General features: G+C 37.9%; 1 protein-coding gene across 1 annotated transcript; it reads left to right on the forward strand.

Annotated features, from left to right (window-relative positions):
- The first annotated feature begins 13,282 nt into the window (after positions 1-13,282).
- On the forward strand, positions 13,283-18,829 carry LOC137400488 (uncharacterized). The gene has a single exon (XM_068086814.1). It carries the CDS (start codon positions 13,283-13,285, stop codon positions 18,827-18,829), a length of 5,547 nt encoding a protein of 1,848 aa, XP_067942915.1.
- The last annotated feature ends 284 nt before the right edge of the window (positions 18,830-19,113 follow it).

The raw sequence follows: 19,113 nt of genomic DNA on the forward strand, positions 1-19,113 counted from the left end.
TCTTTTTAGAACGAAGTTATTTTCCAATACATTGCACAGATATCTGAAATATATTTTACAGATATCTGAAATATATTGCAAAGACATCTGAAATATATTTCACAGATATCTGAAATACATTACACAGATATCTGAAATACATATACATTGCAAAGACATCTGAAATACATTTCACAGATATCTGAAATACATAGCAAAGACATCTGAAATATATTTCACAGATATCTGAAATACATTGCAAAGACATCTGAAATACATTTCACAGACATCTGAAAGTTTTAAAACATTGTCAAAGAAAAGTAAAATGACACATAGTCATACTATTCATTGGTTTCAGTTTTCTCTTATTTAAAAAAAAACAATAAATTACACGATTAATGTCATCCCATATGGATGCTTAAACCCAAATACATAGTTATATAATCTTACGCAATCAATCAAACGTGTTTCAAGTTTAGTATAGAATTAAATAAGAGATAAGGTATTTTTAGCTGAAAATAGCATGTCAATTAAACCTGCTATGGAGGTCAGAGCACTTAAACTAGGACAAGAAGTGACATTGTGGGATGAAAGTAGAAGTGCTTGTCAGTAAGAACAGACGACGAATGAATTGATGAACAAAAAGAGAAGAAAAGATGAGAAATAATCACCATTTTTTGTCTATTTCTTCGGAAGGATAAGTTATCTTTTAGGTTTTTGATGCATATAATAAGGATGAGCTTAGTGGCTGTCTTAAGATTATTCCACCTTGTCTACTGCTCAATTGTTGAGGCAAAGGGAAATGCATAGTAAGCCTGTTCAGGTGTGTGTATCCTAAATCGGGGTTATATTTTGATGTTGAAACCAGAGTACAATAGTTAGTTAAAGTTAGTAGCCCTGCATCTGTGGTCATTCCCTGGCCTTGTGAGAAACTTTTAGTGCTGTACTTAAACTTGTGAGTTAAGAAGAACTGGTTTGGATTGTTGTATTATTATATTATATTACTATATTATAATATTATATTATATTATTATGATATATTACTATATTATAATATTATATTATATTATTATGATATATTACTATATTATAATATTATATTATATTATTATGATATATTACTATATTATAATATTATATTATATTTATATTATATTATTATATTATTAATAATATAATAATATACTAGAAATTCCACTGTCATACAGCCTACGACCAAAGTGATATTGAAAAAAAGAAAAGGTACTGATGGTTGAGAAATGCAATATTAGCAGTCAAATGGCACTGCAGTGCAATAAGATAACTGCAATGGTAGCTGTAATGTACTGGGTGTGGGTGTTATTATATACAACAAACAGCAATAATGAAAGGAAAAGATTATATGTTTATATCTCTCCCCCTGCAATAGGAGAAATGCAATATTGGCCAATATTAGAAGTAAAATGCACTGATACTATTAGAATAACCAATATTATTAATATAGTAATAATATAAAACCAATGCACATTTTTGTTTACATTTCAAAACGTCATAGCTAACAATATCAAGAAGTACCAAGAAGAATATCCAAACTTATAATTAAATATCGTAATCTCATAAGAATCGGTAGAAAAAATATCATCGTCATTTCCTTTACTTACACTGCGTTGGACATCAGTTAGAATACCAAAGTACTCAAATGTGTCTAAAATGTCAGATACTTTGAAATTGGCAAAAATGAAACGGTTTCAGTCCTCCTACGTTAATTACAGAAACCTTCGGCAATTTGACAATGCTATAGACTGGTGAAATGTGCACGGTTTTTTTTGTGAGATGCGCACAACTTAATCGTTCTATTCCCTGTCGCTCGGCGTTTCAATTTCCGGTCTTAACTTTGATAAAAGTGAGGCTTAGCAAGTTTTAATAACGATTTTCGTCCAAATAAATCTGTCTATTTGTGTATAATCCGATCAGATGGGTAAGTTTTAAGATAATGCCAACGATTTACAAAGACTTGGTAACATATTTAAATAGGTTTGTATGTGTTTTGTATCGTTGTTGTACTTTAACGACTCCACAAAACGATAGTTAAATTTGTTGATGAAATTTTGATACACGGATTCGTCTCATCGTTGATGAATAATTTTCGGAAGTTGTGTGCACATGCATTTATCATAAAAACTCTCAAACTTCGCATCCGCTCGTTTGCTCGTGGGATTATATTATTACATTACATTAATAAAATATATTTCTATGTTATATTACTATATTATATTACTAGCCTATATTGTATTATTATATTTTATATATATTATTATGTTATATTATATTGTATTATTATATTATTAATGTTATATTATTATATTATTGTTATATTATATTAAATTATTATTATATTACTATGTTCCTAATATATTATTAAATTATATTATTATACTATATTATTATATTATATTATTATATTATTACATTATTATTTTACTATTAAATTACTCAATTATATTATTATATTATTCCAACCTTAATCTCTGCTATAGTAAGAGTTGCATTTATGGGTTTGTTGGAAGCCACAGTAGAAGAATGCGGAAAAAGAATGGTTCAGATTTGCAACATTCAGTTTGGCAAAGCGACACTCCACCATCTGCACCACCCAACCACTTCACCATACTTTGGAATAGTTGTGCGAATAGTCATTACACGTGATTATCACTCGCGGCACACTGACTGCCAGGGTGCTAGCTATGTATGACACGTAAATAACAGTAGCAAGGCTTTATTTTTATCTACTAAACATGTATTTATGAGTCTAGCACTAACAATGAGGCACTCTGGAGATCATTCAGATTGTACAAACAGCAATTTAAGGAATAAAGAAAAGTGTTTGTTATCATGCATTTTGTATAGGCTGTGTTGAATCGTTTAATTCCAAACTCGACAGATCCTTTATTAGTTTCATAACAAACTTTTTAAACGTAAGATTGTAATCATCCGTTTATTAATCAACAGAATTCAAGCAATATCTTTTTAAATATCATGTTGTTTGATTTTTTACACTGTTAGTCAAGCCAATGGCATAAAGCCACAAAACTTTTGCTAAATACAGAGGTAGAATATTGCTGCTCTCTCATTCATCAAGTGATTTTTAGCTAATACAAGCTTGGCTTTTTAAGCCTAGTTTTAAAATACTCCACAAGCACTGGTACCAGGATCGCAGGGCTGTTGGCAGTGAAATGGAAACCTACATGCCGAGTACTGCCAGTAGTCGCCGGCGGTCAACGCAAGCGTACAGCGCTGTTCAACTTTCGCAAGGAATCATAGTCAGAACCTTCTCGAAATGCATTGTATAGGTGTAGGTCAGCACTTCCAAAATGGCATGGCGAGCGGCCATTTCTATGCGATCATCAGTGATGCAGCTTCGTGTGAACATAGGCTACCAAGCCTAGCGGGCAAATGTTTTGCTGCGTAAGATTACCACAGCCTCGCAGCTGATATGGGAAACGCGCTTTAACTAGAGCGATTACTGAGTGCGTCTGGTGTAAGCATTGCCAGAAATAGCAGGAAATAGCTCATTCAAAATATACACAGACTGAAGATTTTAGGTTGATGGGTAGTCCGTGTGTAAAAATGATGCGCTAGTGAGTGATAGAAAAACAATCTTCGCACATATAAGGTCAAAGTTCAATTGTTTTTTGTTCCTTTTATTTGTTTGAACCTTGATCATAAAACAATTCCGGCTAAAGATTCCTAGTGCTAAATATAACCAAGGTAGGTGCTGAATCGTTTGTTAGGTAATAGGTAATTGTTTTTAGATGTAAGCTTCAAGTGAATTGCGATATAGCTTACTACCTACTAGCAATTAAATTAGTTACTTGTTCTTAATGTAAGGAACAGAGGTGTCATGAGCTGCATCCTGGTTTAATCATATCATAGACCACAAGTTATATCACTAGGCTGTTAGGTAAATTGCGGGGATTATACAAAATATTTCCCACTTGTAAGTAAAAATGAGTAAAAGTCAAACTTTACTTGTGTCATGAGAAGGTTAAAACATTCGCTGTTTCTATGACGCGCATGATACGCAAATTGGAGCCAATCGGCAAGTTAACCTCATCATGGAAACGGCGTAAATCTGCAAACTAAGCGAGTTTTGCGGTTCACAAAACTCCATTATGCTTGCAAATAATGGAAACAGTGCTTGCGATTGATGCGCATTAAAATACTTCACCAGCTATTCAATTTTAAACATTTTTAATACATCTGTTGTCTTTTCTTGCTCGAGTTTTACATGCTTGCGTCACTTCCTCGTGCGTCACTAATTATTAACTTATAGCGTCAATTCCTTACTGTTTTCAACAAGGAGCTAGAGTCAATTCGCATCATGCTAATGTCCATAGAAACACTCAATTCGCACAGTAACGCACAACTCCAAATCTGCATGATGCGCTTCATGCGCATCATTGAAATGTAGTGATTGTAGTAATTTTTTTTAATCTGACAATTCAAATGAATGACAAGCCCTTGTTTCTCTTTAATATGGCTGACCCAAACAGAGGTATTAAAAGAGAAAACTTTCTTTTAAACATTATGGCTTTCCATCAAGTTTTTCAACCCATTTCCATGTTTGTTTTTTTTTACCAATTGTTCAAAAAAGAGCAGATGAGCAAATTTTGAAGACATGATGAAACTTCTTGATAGACCCATTTTCCAGTTTCATCACTACGTTAATTTAAAAATAATATGTTGTTGTTCGCTCATCAATAGATAGCTAGGAAAGATAGTGATAAGTACAGATGAATCAAACAGCTGTGTTTCAATAGTGGTATAGCCTAATCGGCACCTGGTACTAGTCATGACATCACTTCCTTTATGGCATTGCCCAACTCTATTATTGACCCTTAGTTGACATCAGAATCGTAAACCAGAACAGGATGACAATAGATGTCCAAGGGAGTTTATGTATAACTTGGTTCAACAGGCTACCATTATTACGCAGCCAATCAAGGAACTGTCAATAAAACCAGAACAACATCTCATTCATTGATTCAGCTCACATAACCTGTCTTGTGTCAGGCATATCAACTTAACTTCTCACTCTGCGTACTGTGCTCTATTTGAAGATGGACTTACACCAAGTTATATTAGACTTTATTAGAAAGCATCGGTGATTTTTTATTATTTGCGATTGTTTTTTATGTTGGATGTTTTTGGCTGCTAGGATGTTTCAAGATTAAAATCGAGGAAAATTAATCACAGCTGAAACAATCAGTAAAAAAATCTTTAGACTTCCCCAAAATAATGTTAATAGCCACGCTTCTTGCTTGTTCCATCGGCTATGATGTTCATGTTTGCAGTGAAATATATTTTATTTTGTATTTGCTCATCATTGTTGGAATAAGACTCAAGATGTAGCCTCAGATACACTGATATAGCCTCAGATACACTGATATAGCCTCAGATACACTGATATAGCCTCAGATACATTGATATAGCCTCAGATACACTGATATAGCCTCAGATACACTGATATAGCCTCAGATACATTGATATAGCCTCAGATACACTGATATAGCCTCAGATACACTGATATAGCCTCAGATACATTGATATAGCCTCAGATACATTGATATAGCCTCAGATACATTGCTATAGATGTCTCAAATGATTTAAAGATAGATTAGAGTTTGCTTTTTTGTTTTCATCTTAATGCTGTGTAAACATATGGGTGGCTGACTCTGACGGTTAGAAAAAGAAGACACCATATATTTATCATGTATGAACAGGAAGCGCAACTATTGAATCATTTTAGGGAAGACTGGGCACATCAGTTTCTAATTCAAGTGTTTCAACCGATCAGGTTTTGTTGATTTTAATCTTAAAACATCCTGGCAGTCAATTCACTCAAAAAACAAAAGCAAAGAAAATCTCAAATAATAAAAAATATTTTTAGTTTCTGACAAAATCTACTGAATATTATGTAATAACGTAAATTTTATTATAGCCTAAAGAAAATCCAAAAACATGAAAACTCAAAAATCAAAAGTGGTAAAATTTGTTGTCAGACGGCTGTTTAATTATAAGAAATAGTTTTTGTAATATTTGATTACTTTTTACGTATGCTTGTAAATGGATTTTTGTTTTAAATGAATATTAGTCAAAGTTAGTACAAGCTGGTGTACTGCAGCATCTTAATAATAAGAAATGTGGGCAAAATGTTAATGGTACTTTCTGTAGTAACTGCCTAGACAATAATGTAAATAATTCGAGGTACTGCTCAAATTTAAACCTGTATTCTAGCTTTTACGAACAAACATTTGAAATTTGTGTAGATATATTGTAATTTCGAACATTTTGTTACCCAATTGGGTACAATGTGTTCAATCGGCAGAAAATATGTATTGAATTCAAATATTTGGTCTTTAGAATGAAAATCTTTTTATTTATTAAACCAATTACATGAAAACACATAATTTTGATGTTTCTCACTAATCCTATTGACTCCATTTGAGCGATGATTTGTCAAACATTTGGTGATCTGAGAAAAGAAACTTTTTGAATGTGTGAGCCAAAAATGGCTTTCAGAAAAATACTTGGATTCTTCACTTGAGGCCAGACAATGGCTTCCAGGAACTTACTTGGTTCTTCACTGGAGGCCAATTAATGGTTTCCAGGAACTTACGAGGTTCTTCACTGGAGGCCAAGCAATGGTTTCCAGGAACTTACAGGTTCTTCAATAAGTGATTATTTCTAGAAGCTTATTATTCTCATTCCTCATTTCATTCTCATTCCTCATTCAGAGAAGCAGCTAGCTAGTGTTTTGATTGCCATATCATCACAACATGCTATGTATGATCACACATTTCCTAAGTAGACAAAAGATCAAAGGATATAATCTTTTAATACCAGTTTTCTAAGTTGTTTGTTGGCCAACTTTTAGAATGTAACCAAGTTGAATAATTTTAGGGTACCATATTACACGACCACGCCATTGAAGTCACATGACCATCTTCATTACATTAATGTAGATAATACAACTAAAATAACAATGTTCAAACTGACAGCCTTGAGAAACGATGAACCACAATCCATCGTCCTGTAATGGTTCTTAGAGTCAGGAGCAAACTTTTTATCGAATTAATTCGCAACTGTGATCGTGAAAAGTTAGCCAATGATGTAGGCCAAAGTGTGAGTTACTTGCTACTAAAAAGCTAGAGAGCATCTCTATTTTTGGCATAATAAACTATTATTTACATCTTCATTTGTACACGGAGGGAAGTTGTCCAAGTTTCATAACCTTGAAACAGCTCAAGTAGAGATCTTCATAACACGAAGATTCCATGTTTGTATACCAGAACTGTCAGTCGTTGTGATGGCAAAAAATTAAGACATAAAAACATGTAGACTAGCGACTGGACTTGGTTATGAGGATAATAAAACAGACTTGATGTTTGTCTGACAAAAGGAAGTCACTTTTGGTAGCGGACTTATTTTATTTAAGATAGCCGTAGCTCGGATAAACAACTATAGGATTACGTAAGAAAGACTGGTACAGGATGTGAGAATGTGAGTTAAGGCTTCTGACAAACTTTGCATTAAGATCAACATATCAGGCAAAATAGTCTGAAAAAAATGCAGTCTGTATGTCTGTAAACTGCTGAATTTTTACCTGCGCAAGTGATGCATTTAATAGACAAGCCAAAACCTTCTTATGCAATTTCTCTGCCCTCTTTTAGTGCATTTTTACGAATCCGGTATTGTAGATGGTCAAGGGGCTGCACTAGCAATGCAAACAAACTTAGAGGGTCAGCTCAAAGCACAAACCACCAGCCCAGCCAAATCAAACAGTACCAGCCCAAGTCACAACAATCAGTTTTTTCCCAGAAACAAACAAATGTGCCAGAATGTCAAGGCACGTAGATTAGTTTCGTTTTAGCATTCATTTCATCGCTAATCTATATGTAGGTATAGTTTGATCAGATGCAAGAACTCCATGTGTTCGCACCAGTAGCCCTATAAGAAGAAGTCTGCAAAATCTACAAACTACGTAGTTCTGTGTCAAAAAATAATTGTGTTACTGTTTGGTGTTACTATAGGAAGATTATGATTGATCCTAACAGCTAAGCTTTTCACGACAAACTAAAATTAATTAAGCAAATCATAGACTATTAGTTGTAAACAGGAGGATATTGCCATGGTAACAATGATCATGCTCTTTTGCTTTTAAAAGCAGACATCAGTGTAGCTAAAATTGCAAATATTATTAAATAGAATCCAATTAGTGCTTAGAGTAATTCTTTTTCAGGTGATGCAGCTGCGCAGTTCAGAGTGAACTTTGAGAAGTTGTTTTGAATATTTTTAATGCGATTGGTTCCGGTCAATGATTCAGACATACACATGAGATTAGGTTAGAGATTGAAGGAGTGGTCAGAAAAAAGTTGGCCACAAAGATCTTTTTTAGGGAATGAGCACACACTGGTTTCTATTTGTTGTTTCAGACTGGCAAATAATAATGACCTGTAGAAAGTAAGTAGTGAAAAGGGAAATGGATAAAAGCAGTCCTACAAACACTGCTAGCACCAATATCCATGTTAGGAAACAAGGTGTAACATAAAAGTTTTACAAACCTTGTACAGTTGCTAATCGTTTTTTAATATTTTAATTTCTGTTAAATGTAATTTCATATTTGTTTGCTTTGGTATGATTGTATTCAATGCATTCAAATAATTCATAAAAGCTTGTTCAGTAGTGAAATTGAAAACAACTAGCTTTTGACATAGTTTAAGAGCAGATAACAATAAAAAATTGTTACACTGTTTTGTAATGTTGCGACAACTTTGATAAGAAAAGAAATTTAAGAATATCAAACTTAGTTCACATTAAATTATAGGAATAGCAAAAAAAACAAATAAATAAAAATTTGGATGATTGCAAACATTATTTTCCGTGTCGGTAAAGGTATATGCATCTAGTGTAGACAATTTAGATGCATGATTATTGCGGGTGCTGGCAGTTGGCGGTGAGTGTTGGACAATTTCAACTCAGATGGAAGGAAGACCAGAAACAATGGAAGTATGGTTCCTAAAGCGAATGTTTAGAATATCTTGGACAAATCTCATCACAAATGTAGAAGTATTAAAAAGAATAGAGAGAGATTTGGAACTTAATAAAAACACTCAGGAAAACACAGCTGGAGTTTTTTGGGCACGGAATGTGAGAGGAGGGTCCAAAGAACATGATGGTAATAGGAGGTTTCAAAGGACAACAGAGTAGGGTCAGACAGTGGCTGACTTATTTGGGAAGCCTAAGCAAATGGATGGAGGCTCAACTGAAAAGAGAGAGAAAGAGAAAGAGAGAAAGAAAGAGAGAGAGAGAGAGAGAGAGAGAGAGAGAGAGAAAGAAAGAGAGAGAGAGAGAGAGAGAGAGAGAGAGAGAGAGAGAGAGAGAGAGAGAGAGAGAGAGAGAGAGAAAGAGAGAGAGGGGAAGGGAGGGAGAGAGAGAAAGATCAGAGAGAGCAGTTCCTATCCCTCGCAAACAAACAAGGGATATGAAGTGGTAGAGAACAATGATCGCCCACTCCTTCCTGAGGGCATGGCACTTAAAGAAAGAGAGATTGTTGTGGTTAGATCGTTTAAAAAACCTTCAGGCAAACTGTCATTGATCAATAGAGTTATTTTAAAACAGTCAAAAGTTGTAAGTAATTGTGTTCACTATATTTTCTTAGTTTTAAAATGTCAACATTAGCTAGCCAAAATACATACAAACAAATATAATCAGAGGAACACAAGAATAAGCAGGCTTTCAAATTTTTATATAGACTTTAAGGGTATATATAATAAAATATAAAACAATATCTATAAAAAAAATTTGTAATTTTCAAACATATCCATCATTGAATCAAGACAACCAATAAGCAATAATTTGGGTTTCACATATCGGCTTCAAGTTATCGTCTATATGCCATTTCCGGCAATATGTGACCAAAATGGTCTCATAACTCATAGACAAGTCCGATAAAAGACTTGTGACATTTACCGGCCAATTTGTCATGTGACTAGTGTATGATTATCTCAGCTTACAAACTGTTTATCAGATCATGGCCAATAGATTTTATTGATAACGAAATCTGCTCAACTTGGTTATAGCCGAATATAGCAAATATAGCTAGCGTATCCTGGAGTACGTCAAAAAAGGCAAGAACTAGGGTGATTCCTTCACACCTGTGAGGGTACATGATTAAAATCCAGAAACCACATAAATCCCTCATACACATACCCCTATGTGCCGAGAATATAAAAGCATAAAACAATAACTATTTGTCATTGGTCAACGAGCTGCAAAGAAACTCTTGTCAACTCACATGTATCAGTCAGCATGACTTGAGAAATACATTTTTGTATGTGTTCAGATGTGTTCAACTGCATTTTCCTCAGGCTTGTAGAGGTATTATGACAGTTTTATATGACTGAGTTTTGGTATGGTATGCTGCAGTGTAGGGAGGCATGATGTGGCGAAGTACGTCATGGTATAGCACTGCACTGCAGCATGGTATGGCATGGTATGTTATTTTATTGTCCAGTATGGTGCGACACGGCATAATATGGTATGATATGTTATGGAATGGTACGGTGCGGTACGGTATGGTACGGTACGATGCCGTACGGTGCAGTGCAGTACGATGTGGTGCGGTATGGTGCGGTACGGTGCGGTGCGATACGGTGCGGTACGGTGCGGTACGGTGAGGTACGGTGCTACGATGCGGTATGGTGCGGTACGGTGCGGTACAGTGCGGTGCGGTACAGTGCGGTACGGTGCAGTACGGTGCGGTATGGTGCGGTACGGTGCGGTACGGTGCGGTACGATGCAGTAGGGTGCGGTACGGTGCGGTGCGGTGCGGTACAGTGCGATACGGTGCGGTACGGTGTGGTACGGTGCGGTGAGGTGCGGTGCGGTACGATGCGGTAGGGTGCGGTAGGGTGCGGTACGGTGCGGTACGGTGCGGTACGGTGTGGTACGGTGTGGTGCGGTAAAGTATGACAGGTATGTTATGTTATAGTAAGTTGTGGAAGGGTATGGTAGGGTATGGTAGGGCATGGGAGGGTATGTTAGGGTGTGATATGGTAAGGTATAGTTAGGTATGGTAAGAAATGACATGGTACATTAGGGTAGGGTGTGGTATGACATAGTATGGTAAGGTACGGTTAGGTATGGTATGAAATGGTATGGTACAGTAACGTAGGGTAACATTTGGTATGGTAAGGTTTGGTATGATATGGTATGGTAGGGCATCGTAAGGTATGGTATGATATGGTAGGGTATGGTATGATATGGTAGGGTGTCTTACAGTATGGTAGGGTGTTGTACAGTATGGTAGGTGTGGATGTTATGGTATAGAATGGTATGGTAGAGTATGGTATGGCTTGGTAAAGTATGGTATGGTAGGATATGGTAAGGTAGGGTATGGCATGATATGATAAGATATGAAAAAGTATGGTAGGGTAGAATATGGTATGATAAGGTATGGAATGATATAGTATGGCATGGTACAGTATGGTAGGTATGGTAGGTGTGGATGTTATGGTGTGGTGAGGAATGGTGTAGTGATTTTGTAACTCTTGCTTGTATTTCTAGCTTTTGCCTGTAGTTTCATTAAGTTTTTACGTTATATGCCACCTGCTGTTTATTGCTGACTCACACTTTAGAACAATAAAATGTGTTCACATACACGCCATTAGTTCAGTGTATTGTGGTCAGAAATGAGTTCTTGTCAGGTCATAGAGGTGGGCAGTTGGTGCTTGCTTGACCAGCCGTTGCTGGGCTCTTGCTTCCTCCGTTCTTCCGAATAGCCCAGTTTTGATTGGTGCTCTGGCGTGGGACCTTTTCGGGTGGGGCCAGTAGGAGCGCGACAGCACCTGTGTCCCATTTGCTGCCGGCGATACTTTCAGGCTGCTCAATCAGTTAGAAATTTGCAATGCATCAGACCAGATGCAATTCTCTTTAGAAATTTATGCTTTATCATTTTATTGTCAATACGTATGCTACGCAAAGTTAAAGTTTAACCAGTTGTTCAAAGCTAAGTGCTAAGGAGGCAAAAGGTATGTTACATTTTGTATATTATATTTGATGCTTTACCTTTGAATTAATTACTCTGTAATTGCTGTTATGTAATTGTCACAGTTGCATTTATGTCTCATTTATACATGCAGTTTTCATTTGCAATTATAGCTCATGTGAGCATTTCGCTTAGTGCTACTTGTTCTATTGCAGACTTCACGGTGTGTTTTGACCATTATGTTTGGAGAATAATAATAAAGAGCATTACAGAGTAACACTTCCTTAGTCAAGTCATTTCACATCAGTGAATCTAAGCCTATCTAGCAATTTAGCCAACTGAATTGCTATAGTGAAGTCTTCCGCCTAAACGTGGCAGTAGTTTCAAGCCTAAGAGAAGAATATTGAAGAAATTATCCTACAGAGACCCAGTGTCTACCTACAGCCTACAGCTACCTATAGAGACCTAGAGTCTACCCACAGAGACCTTGTGTCTACCTACGGCGTACAGTTACCTACAGAGACCCCGTGTCTACCTACTGCGTACAGAATTTTCCTAAGTATCCAACGTCTTGCCTTGGAGAAATACAGAGACGATTCACTCGTAATAAAGAGACAATCGCAATAGCAAATAAACATTTCTATCGGTAATAGAGGAGACAACTCAGGAGAGCTTTACCAAATCTTAGATAAGTACACTTATGTATTAGAGAATATTCTCTGACACTCTTTCCATTGATCTGATAGAGCATTATTCAAAGCTGTTTTTTAGTTTGTGTCAAAGCGCCTCCCTTTTGTGGTATATTGTGTGTACTTGTACCAATTTTAAACAAATTGTAAATTGAGCAGGCTGAACGTAATAGTCGCGCAAGTGTGCATTTTTTTTTGCCTGTTGTCGCTTCGTGCTTGGCTGCATCAGCCTTGGTTTCTGCAGACTCTTGTCTCGCGGCTTGGTTTGGCGGTACGCTGCTCGCTCTTTGTGGGTTGCCTGAATCATTTCTAAGCATAAGAATTCTGAGCGTAAACACTGTTAATTGATACGTAAGAAACTCAAAGTGTAGTGTGCGCGACAAGTGCATCATTGTTATTGTCATTAAATAATAGTAGTGCTTGAGTCACTAATTAGTTTTCATGATATAACCACAAGAAATATTAGACTGTCATTTCGAAACAAACGGAATACCTTTACCGTTTACGAGCCATAGGTATATTGTCAGTCACTTGAGTCAGCTAATTTAGGCAATTTAGTCTGCACCTGATTTAAGCTTTGCCTTTCAACATGGATAGTGATAGTGTAATAGAGAAGCACAGGCGCGAATCAAAGCGCATCAAAGCAGCTTCTCTCAATAAGGAAGTGGCTGATATTATAGTGACGCAATTAGAGTTAGTAGAATCTCTTTTTGATGATTTGGAGAAAAAAGAAGATAGTGCTGTTGAGAAATTTTGTAGTGATATAGATGAATGTTTACAATCTGTAAATGACAAGTATTTAGAGCTGGAAACTGTTACTGAGAACACAGTTGATGAAACAACCACTAACATGTACGCGGCATTTCGTACCGAATTAAAACAAAAGAGAGAGAAACTCCAAGAATTGCTAGAGCAACGCCAAAGGCTTGCTCATGAACTTGCAGATGAGGAATTAGCACTTCAACAAACAGCTGAAGCGTATAATGAACAACTCACAAAGTTTAACAGGCTTATGGCAAAAATGAAAGTGATCCAGGAAACACCCACACAAATCACGGCACTTCCCACGATTCAGCATAATCTGAGCACCCGTGCATCTCCATCAGCTGAAATCATTCAAGTCGACACCCAATCAGCAGGCCAATTTTCTCAAAACAGAGACTTGAATCCTGTTAAAGAGCTGGCGGACAGTCTGATCACCACGATGAAGGCTACCAGAAGGTCAACACCAGCTCCACCAGTATACGATGGCGACCCTATAAGCTTTCAAGACTGGGAGATAGATTTTGATTCGTTCATTGAGTCTGAGGGCTTGACAGGGAAAGAACCTCTTCGTTACCTAAAGATTTACGTATCAGGTAAAGCCAAAGATGCCATAAGTGGCCACTTCATCACTAATACAGAGAAAGCATATTTAGATGCTAGAAAAGAACTGAAAGGACGATTCGGCAGTAAGCATAATGTTGACCGAGCGCTAAGAGACAAACTTGCAGCCTGGCCTAAAATCGGAGTCAGAGATTCAACAGAATTGCGAAGTTACGCTGACTTTCTACTACACGTGAAATCAGCCATGGCAAATGTGCCGGAATTAGAGTCTCTCAGCGGTAGCAAGGAAAATGAAAATCTTGCAGCAAAACTGCCTGATTGGCTTATCAGAAGCTGGGCTAGAAAAGTCAAAGAAAAGAGAAAAGCTGAACAAAAATACCCTGAGTTTGCAGAGTTTGTGGACTTCGTGGTAGACCATACAGAAGTGGCTGATGAGCCTCTGATGAAACTTTGTAGCACAAGTAGGGAAACTAAAAGGAAGCCTAAAGGCAACCCTGGGTCTGGAAATCTTCGAACCTTTAATACCAGTTCTACAAGAGAGATGTGCGTTCATTGTACGAAGCCACACCCTACGTCCGAGTGCTTTGTTCTTTCAAGGATGACTGATGAGAAAAGAGAAGCCTTTATAAAAGAGCACAAGCTATGTTGGGGCTGCCTCCATAACGGGCATAGATCTAAAGAATGTGGAAAAAGAGCCACCTGCAAAAAGTGTAACAAAAGGCACCCCACAATTCTACACAAAGAACCTGGTGAATTTAAGGCTAGGAGTCAAACCACGGATCAGAGCAGAATGCTAAAGAAAACTGAAGAAGCGAAAGAAGAGAACGAAGCACAAAGGTCTGCGAAAGATCACCCCACAAAGCAAGCCGTTAAAGCAACAGGCGTACAAGAGGGCATAATGAGTATGGTTGTGCCCATCTATGTTTCTACTGCAGCTGACCCCAACAAAAGAGCACTAGTGTACGCTCTTTTAGATACTCAATCTGATTCTTCCTACATGACTACTAAAACCGCTGAAATTATCAACGCTGAGCACACTGTGGAAACGGTGACAATGGACACCCTGAATGGAGAGTCCACCACAACCATCCATAAGTACAAAAACATCAGAATACAAGGTTACGAGCAAAAAGACTATGCTATGGTTGAGGCCTATGGCTGGGACAAACTGACCGGAAATGTCAAAAACATACCTAACAAGATTAATGTCGGGAAGTATCCTCATTTGAAAGATCACGCTAAGAAGTTTCCCCCACCACTGGACATACCAATTGGTATGCTGATAGGAGCCGATTGCCCTCAAGCCTTTGCACCGCTAGAAGCCGTTTTGGGCAAAGCTGGAGAACCATTCGCACAGAAAACCATGTTAGGTTGGACCATACTTGGAGGCAAGAGAAAGAATTATCAACATCAAGAAAATATGACCAGAGCAAATGCTACAGCAACGACATACAGCGACAGCGATGAGAACTTGATGGTTTCACAGGACGACCTAAAGTTTTTAGATATAATGGAACACGGCATTCACACAAACGAAGAAGGTTATCTTGAAGCACCTTTACCCTTTCGGCTCAAACCTTTCCTACCCAATAACCGTATACAAGCAGAAAAACGACTGTTTGGACTTCAGAAAAAGATGAATAAAGACGACTCTTTCAAACAAGAGTACAATTCCTTTATGGAGGACTTGTTGAAAAGAGGCCATGCAGAGCAAATCAACGACCCGCCTAATTGTGGACATGTTTGGTATATACCTCACTTTGCCGTCACCCATCCAAAAAAGAAAAAACTCCGGGTAGTGTTCGATTGTAGTGCTACCTTTGGTGGCACATCGCTAAACGAACATCTCTTACAGGGACCTGATCTGACAAATAACATGTTGGGAATATTGCTGAGGTTCAGAAAAGAACCCATAGCCATCGCATGTGACGTGGAGAAAATGTTCCACAATTTTTATGTAAACAAGGAAGATAGAGATTTTTTGAGATTTCTGTGGTTTGGAAAGGATGGTGATATCAAGGATTACCGCATGAGGGTACACTTGTTTGGCGCAACATCATCCCCAGCTATGGCCACTTATAGTCTGCAAAAGTTAGCAGACCAACATGAAGAGACTTCAGCAGCGTCAGAATTTATAAAAAGAAACTTTTACGTAGATGACGGGATAACAAGTGTTTCCACTACAGCTGAAGCTATAGAACTCATCACGGAGGCAAGAAACCTTTGTAAAAAGGGCAATCTGAGACTCCACAAATTCGTTTCCAACAAAATGGAAGCTTTACGAGAACTACCAGACACAGAGAGAGCAATCCAGGACGTAGACCTCTATAGTGATAACTTGCCAGCGCAACGGACACTTGGTCTTGAGTGGTCTGTCAACAAAGATGTGCTGAGGTTTACAAACAGCGGAATCAAGCAGAAGCCATCAACCAGACGAGGTATACTTTCAACGGTTAGCCAACTGTACGATCCCTTGGGTTTTTTAGCACCCTACACATTAGTAGGGAAGAAAATTCTACAAAAAGTAAATAAATCAGGTACCGATTGGGACGAACCCATTGCTAAAGATGTTCAGGAACCTTGGAAAAAATGGGTTCAAGAGCTGGATATGCTTGACACTATCAAGATCCCCAGATGTATTAAGCCTACTGGTTTTGGAACAGTAAAAAGAAGGGAGCTACATCACTTTTGTGATGCGAGCATGGATGGCATAGGCGCTTGCTCATACATACGTTTGATAAATGAAAACAATGACATCCACACCAGCCTTTTGTTGGCCAAATCACGTGTAATTCCAAGTAAAGGAATCACAACCGTGCCTAGGCTGGAACTGCAAGGCGCTGTCATGGCCACCCAATTGAGTGCGATACTTCACAGAGAGTTGGACATTACAGTGGACAGTGAAGAATTTTGGACAGATTCGGAAATAGTCCTAGCTTACTTGGCTAACGAGCAGAAGAGGTTCCACGTGTATGTCGCTAATCGTATACGTGAGATAAAGATGTGCTCGGGCATACAGCAGTGGCATCACGTAAGCAGTAGAGAAAATCCTGCTGACATTGCATCTCGTGGCACAGGCTGCCACCAGTTAAAAACTTCTATGTGGCTCAACGGGCCCAAGTTCCTGAAATGCCACAACCTAAAAGACCAATTCGAGAAACAGCCGAGTAGAACGCCTATCGATGACAAAGATCCTGAGGTAAAACAGCTCAAGGGTGTTAAAACTACTAAGCTGCAACAGGAAACAATTTACCATAGCTTCACCAAATTTAGCTCTCTCAAAAGGCTGGTAACTTCTATTGCCTACCTACGACAGATGGCTGCCAAAAGGTCTTGGAAAAATTTGCAGTCACCTGACCTTGAAGACTTAAAAAGCGCTCAAGAAGTAGTAATAAAGATCGCTCAATGCTATCACTTTAAACAAGACTTATTGACGCTAAAGGATACACAAAATCAACTACCAAAGAGGAGTAATTTGTTGCCACTGAACCCATACATAGACACAAAAGGTCTACTCCGTGTCGGTGGGAGAACCAACAAGTCTACAGTACTCACAGAAGATGAGAAGCATCCTATCATAATACCGAGAAACTGCCATCTAGGAAAGCTGATGATAAGAGACATTCATGAGAAGGCGCATCATCTTGGCACAGCTTACACTGCAAGTGCTACAAGACAGAATGGCTTTTGGATAATTGGTGGTACAAAGACTACGAAAGAGATCATCAAGAACTGTACTATATGTCGACGCCTTCGGGGCTTCACAGAGACACAGATGATGGGAGACTTACCAGCTGAACGAGTAGAAAATACACCTCCCTTTACTAACGTAGGAGTAGATTGTTTTGGCCCTTTTCAAATTAAAGAACGTCGCTCAGAGCTGAAGCGATGGGGCGTACTGTTCACCTGTTTGTTCTCTCGAGCCATCCACGTGGAAGTGGTAGACGACCTTTCCACTGATGCATTCTTAAACACACTCCGTTGTTTCATGGCCATACGGGGCCCAGTCAGCTTAATATTCTGCGACAATGGTACTAATTTTGTCGGTGCCAAAAATGAGCTCGAGAGGCAACTAGAGATAATGAGTGACAAAAAGACAAAAGACTTCATGAAACAGCACCAGATAGAATTCAAGATGACTTCGCCCACAGCCAGCCATCAAGGAGGGGTGTGGGAGAGGCAGATAAGAAGTATTCGTTCAGTGCTAAATGAGATTTCCCTTAAATATGCCGGGAGAATGGATACAACTATGCTCAGAACTGCACTATATGAAGCAATGGCCACTGTTAACAGTAGACCTATTACAGCGGCTGGTTCTGAAGACCCAAATAGCACAGTTATTACCCCTAATCATCTGCTGACCCAAAAAGCATCACAAGTTGCTCCACCACCAGGAGATTTCTCAGAGGAAGATATTTATAGCAGAGCTCGTTGGCGCAGAGTACAATCTTTTGCCAATGACTTCTGGAATATTTGGAAAACCGATTATCTATCTAGCATCACCAAGAGACAAAAGTGGACTACTGCAAAAGAGAATCTCGCAGAAGGAGACTTGGTCTTACTTACAGAAAATGACAAACCAAGCAACCAGTGGCAGATAGCAGTAGTAGAGGAGGTACACCCAGGTACGGATGGTCTAGTGAGAAATGTTACTATAAGACTGGGCAACAAGCACCTTGACTGTAAAGGAATACCTCTCGCTACAGCAGTTTACCTTAGAAGACCCATTCAAAAACTAGTGCTTCTTCAACGAAAATATAAGAATCAGGACTCTAGCCTAAAAGAACAAGGGCAGTCTACAAAACCTTAATACGTTATTACGCTTGTATTATGTACCCTTATCTAGCCTTATATAACCATATATTTTAAGCTTGCATGTCTTCGCGCAATTACAATTATATTTAGCAATCTGTTTCCCACTAACTGAATATGTTATAAATTTTTGTCAGCAAAATTTAGGTGGGAGTGTAGTGATTTTGTAACTCTTGCTTGTATTTCTAGCTTTTGCCTGTAGTTTCATTAAGTTTTTACGTTATATGCCACCTGCTGTTTATTGCTGACTCACACTTTAGAACAATAAAATGTGTTCACATA

Source organism: Watersipora subatra, chromosome 7, assembly GCF_963576615.1.
Source record: "Watersipora subatra chromosome 7, tzWatSuba1.1, whole genome shotgun sequence".
Classification (NCBI taxonomy): domain Eukaryota; kingdom Metazoa; phylum Bryozoa; class Gymnolaemata; order Cheilostomatida; family Watersiporidae; genus Watersipora; species Watersipora subatra.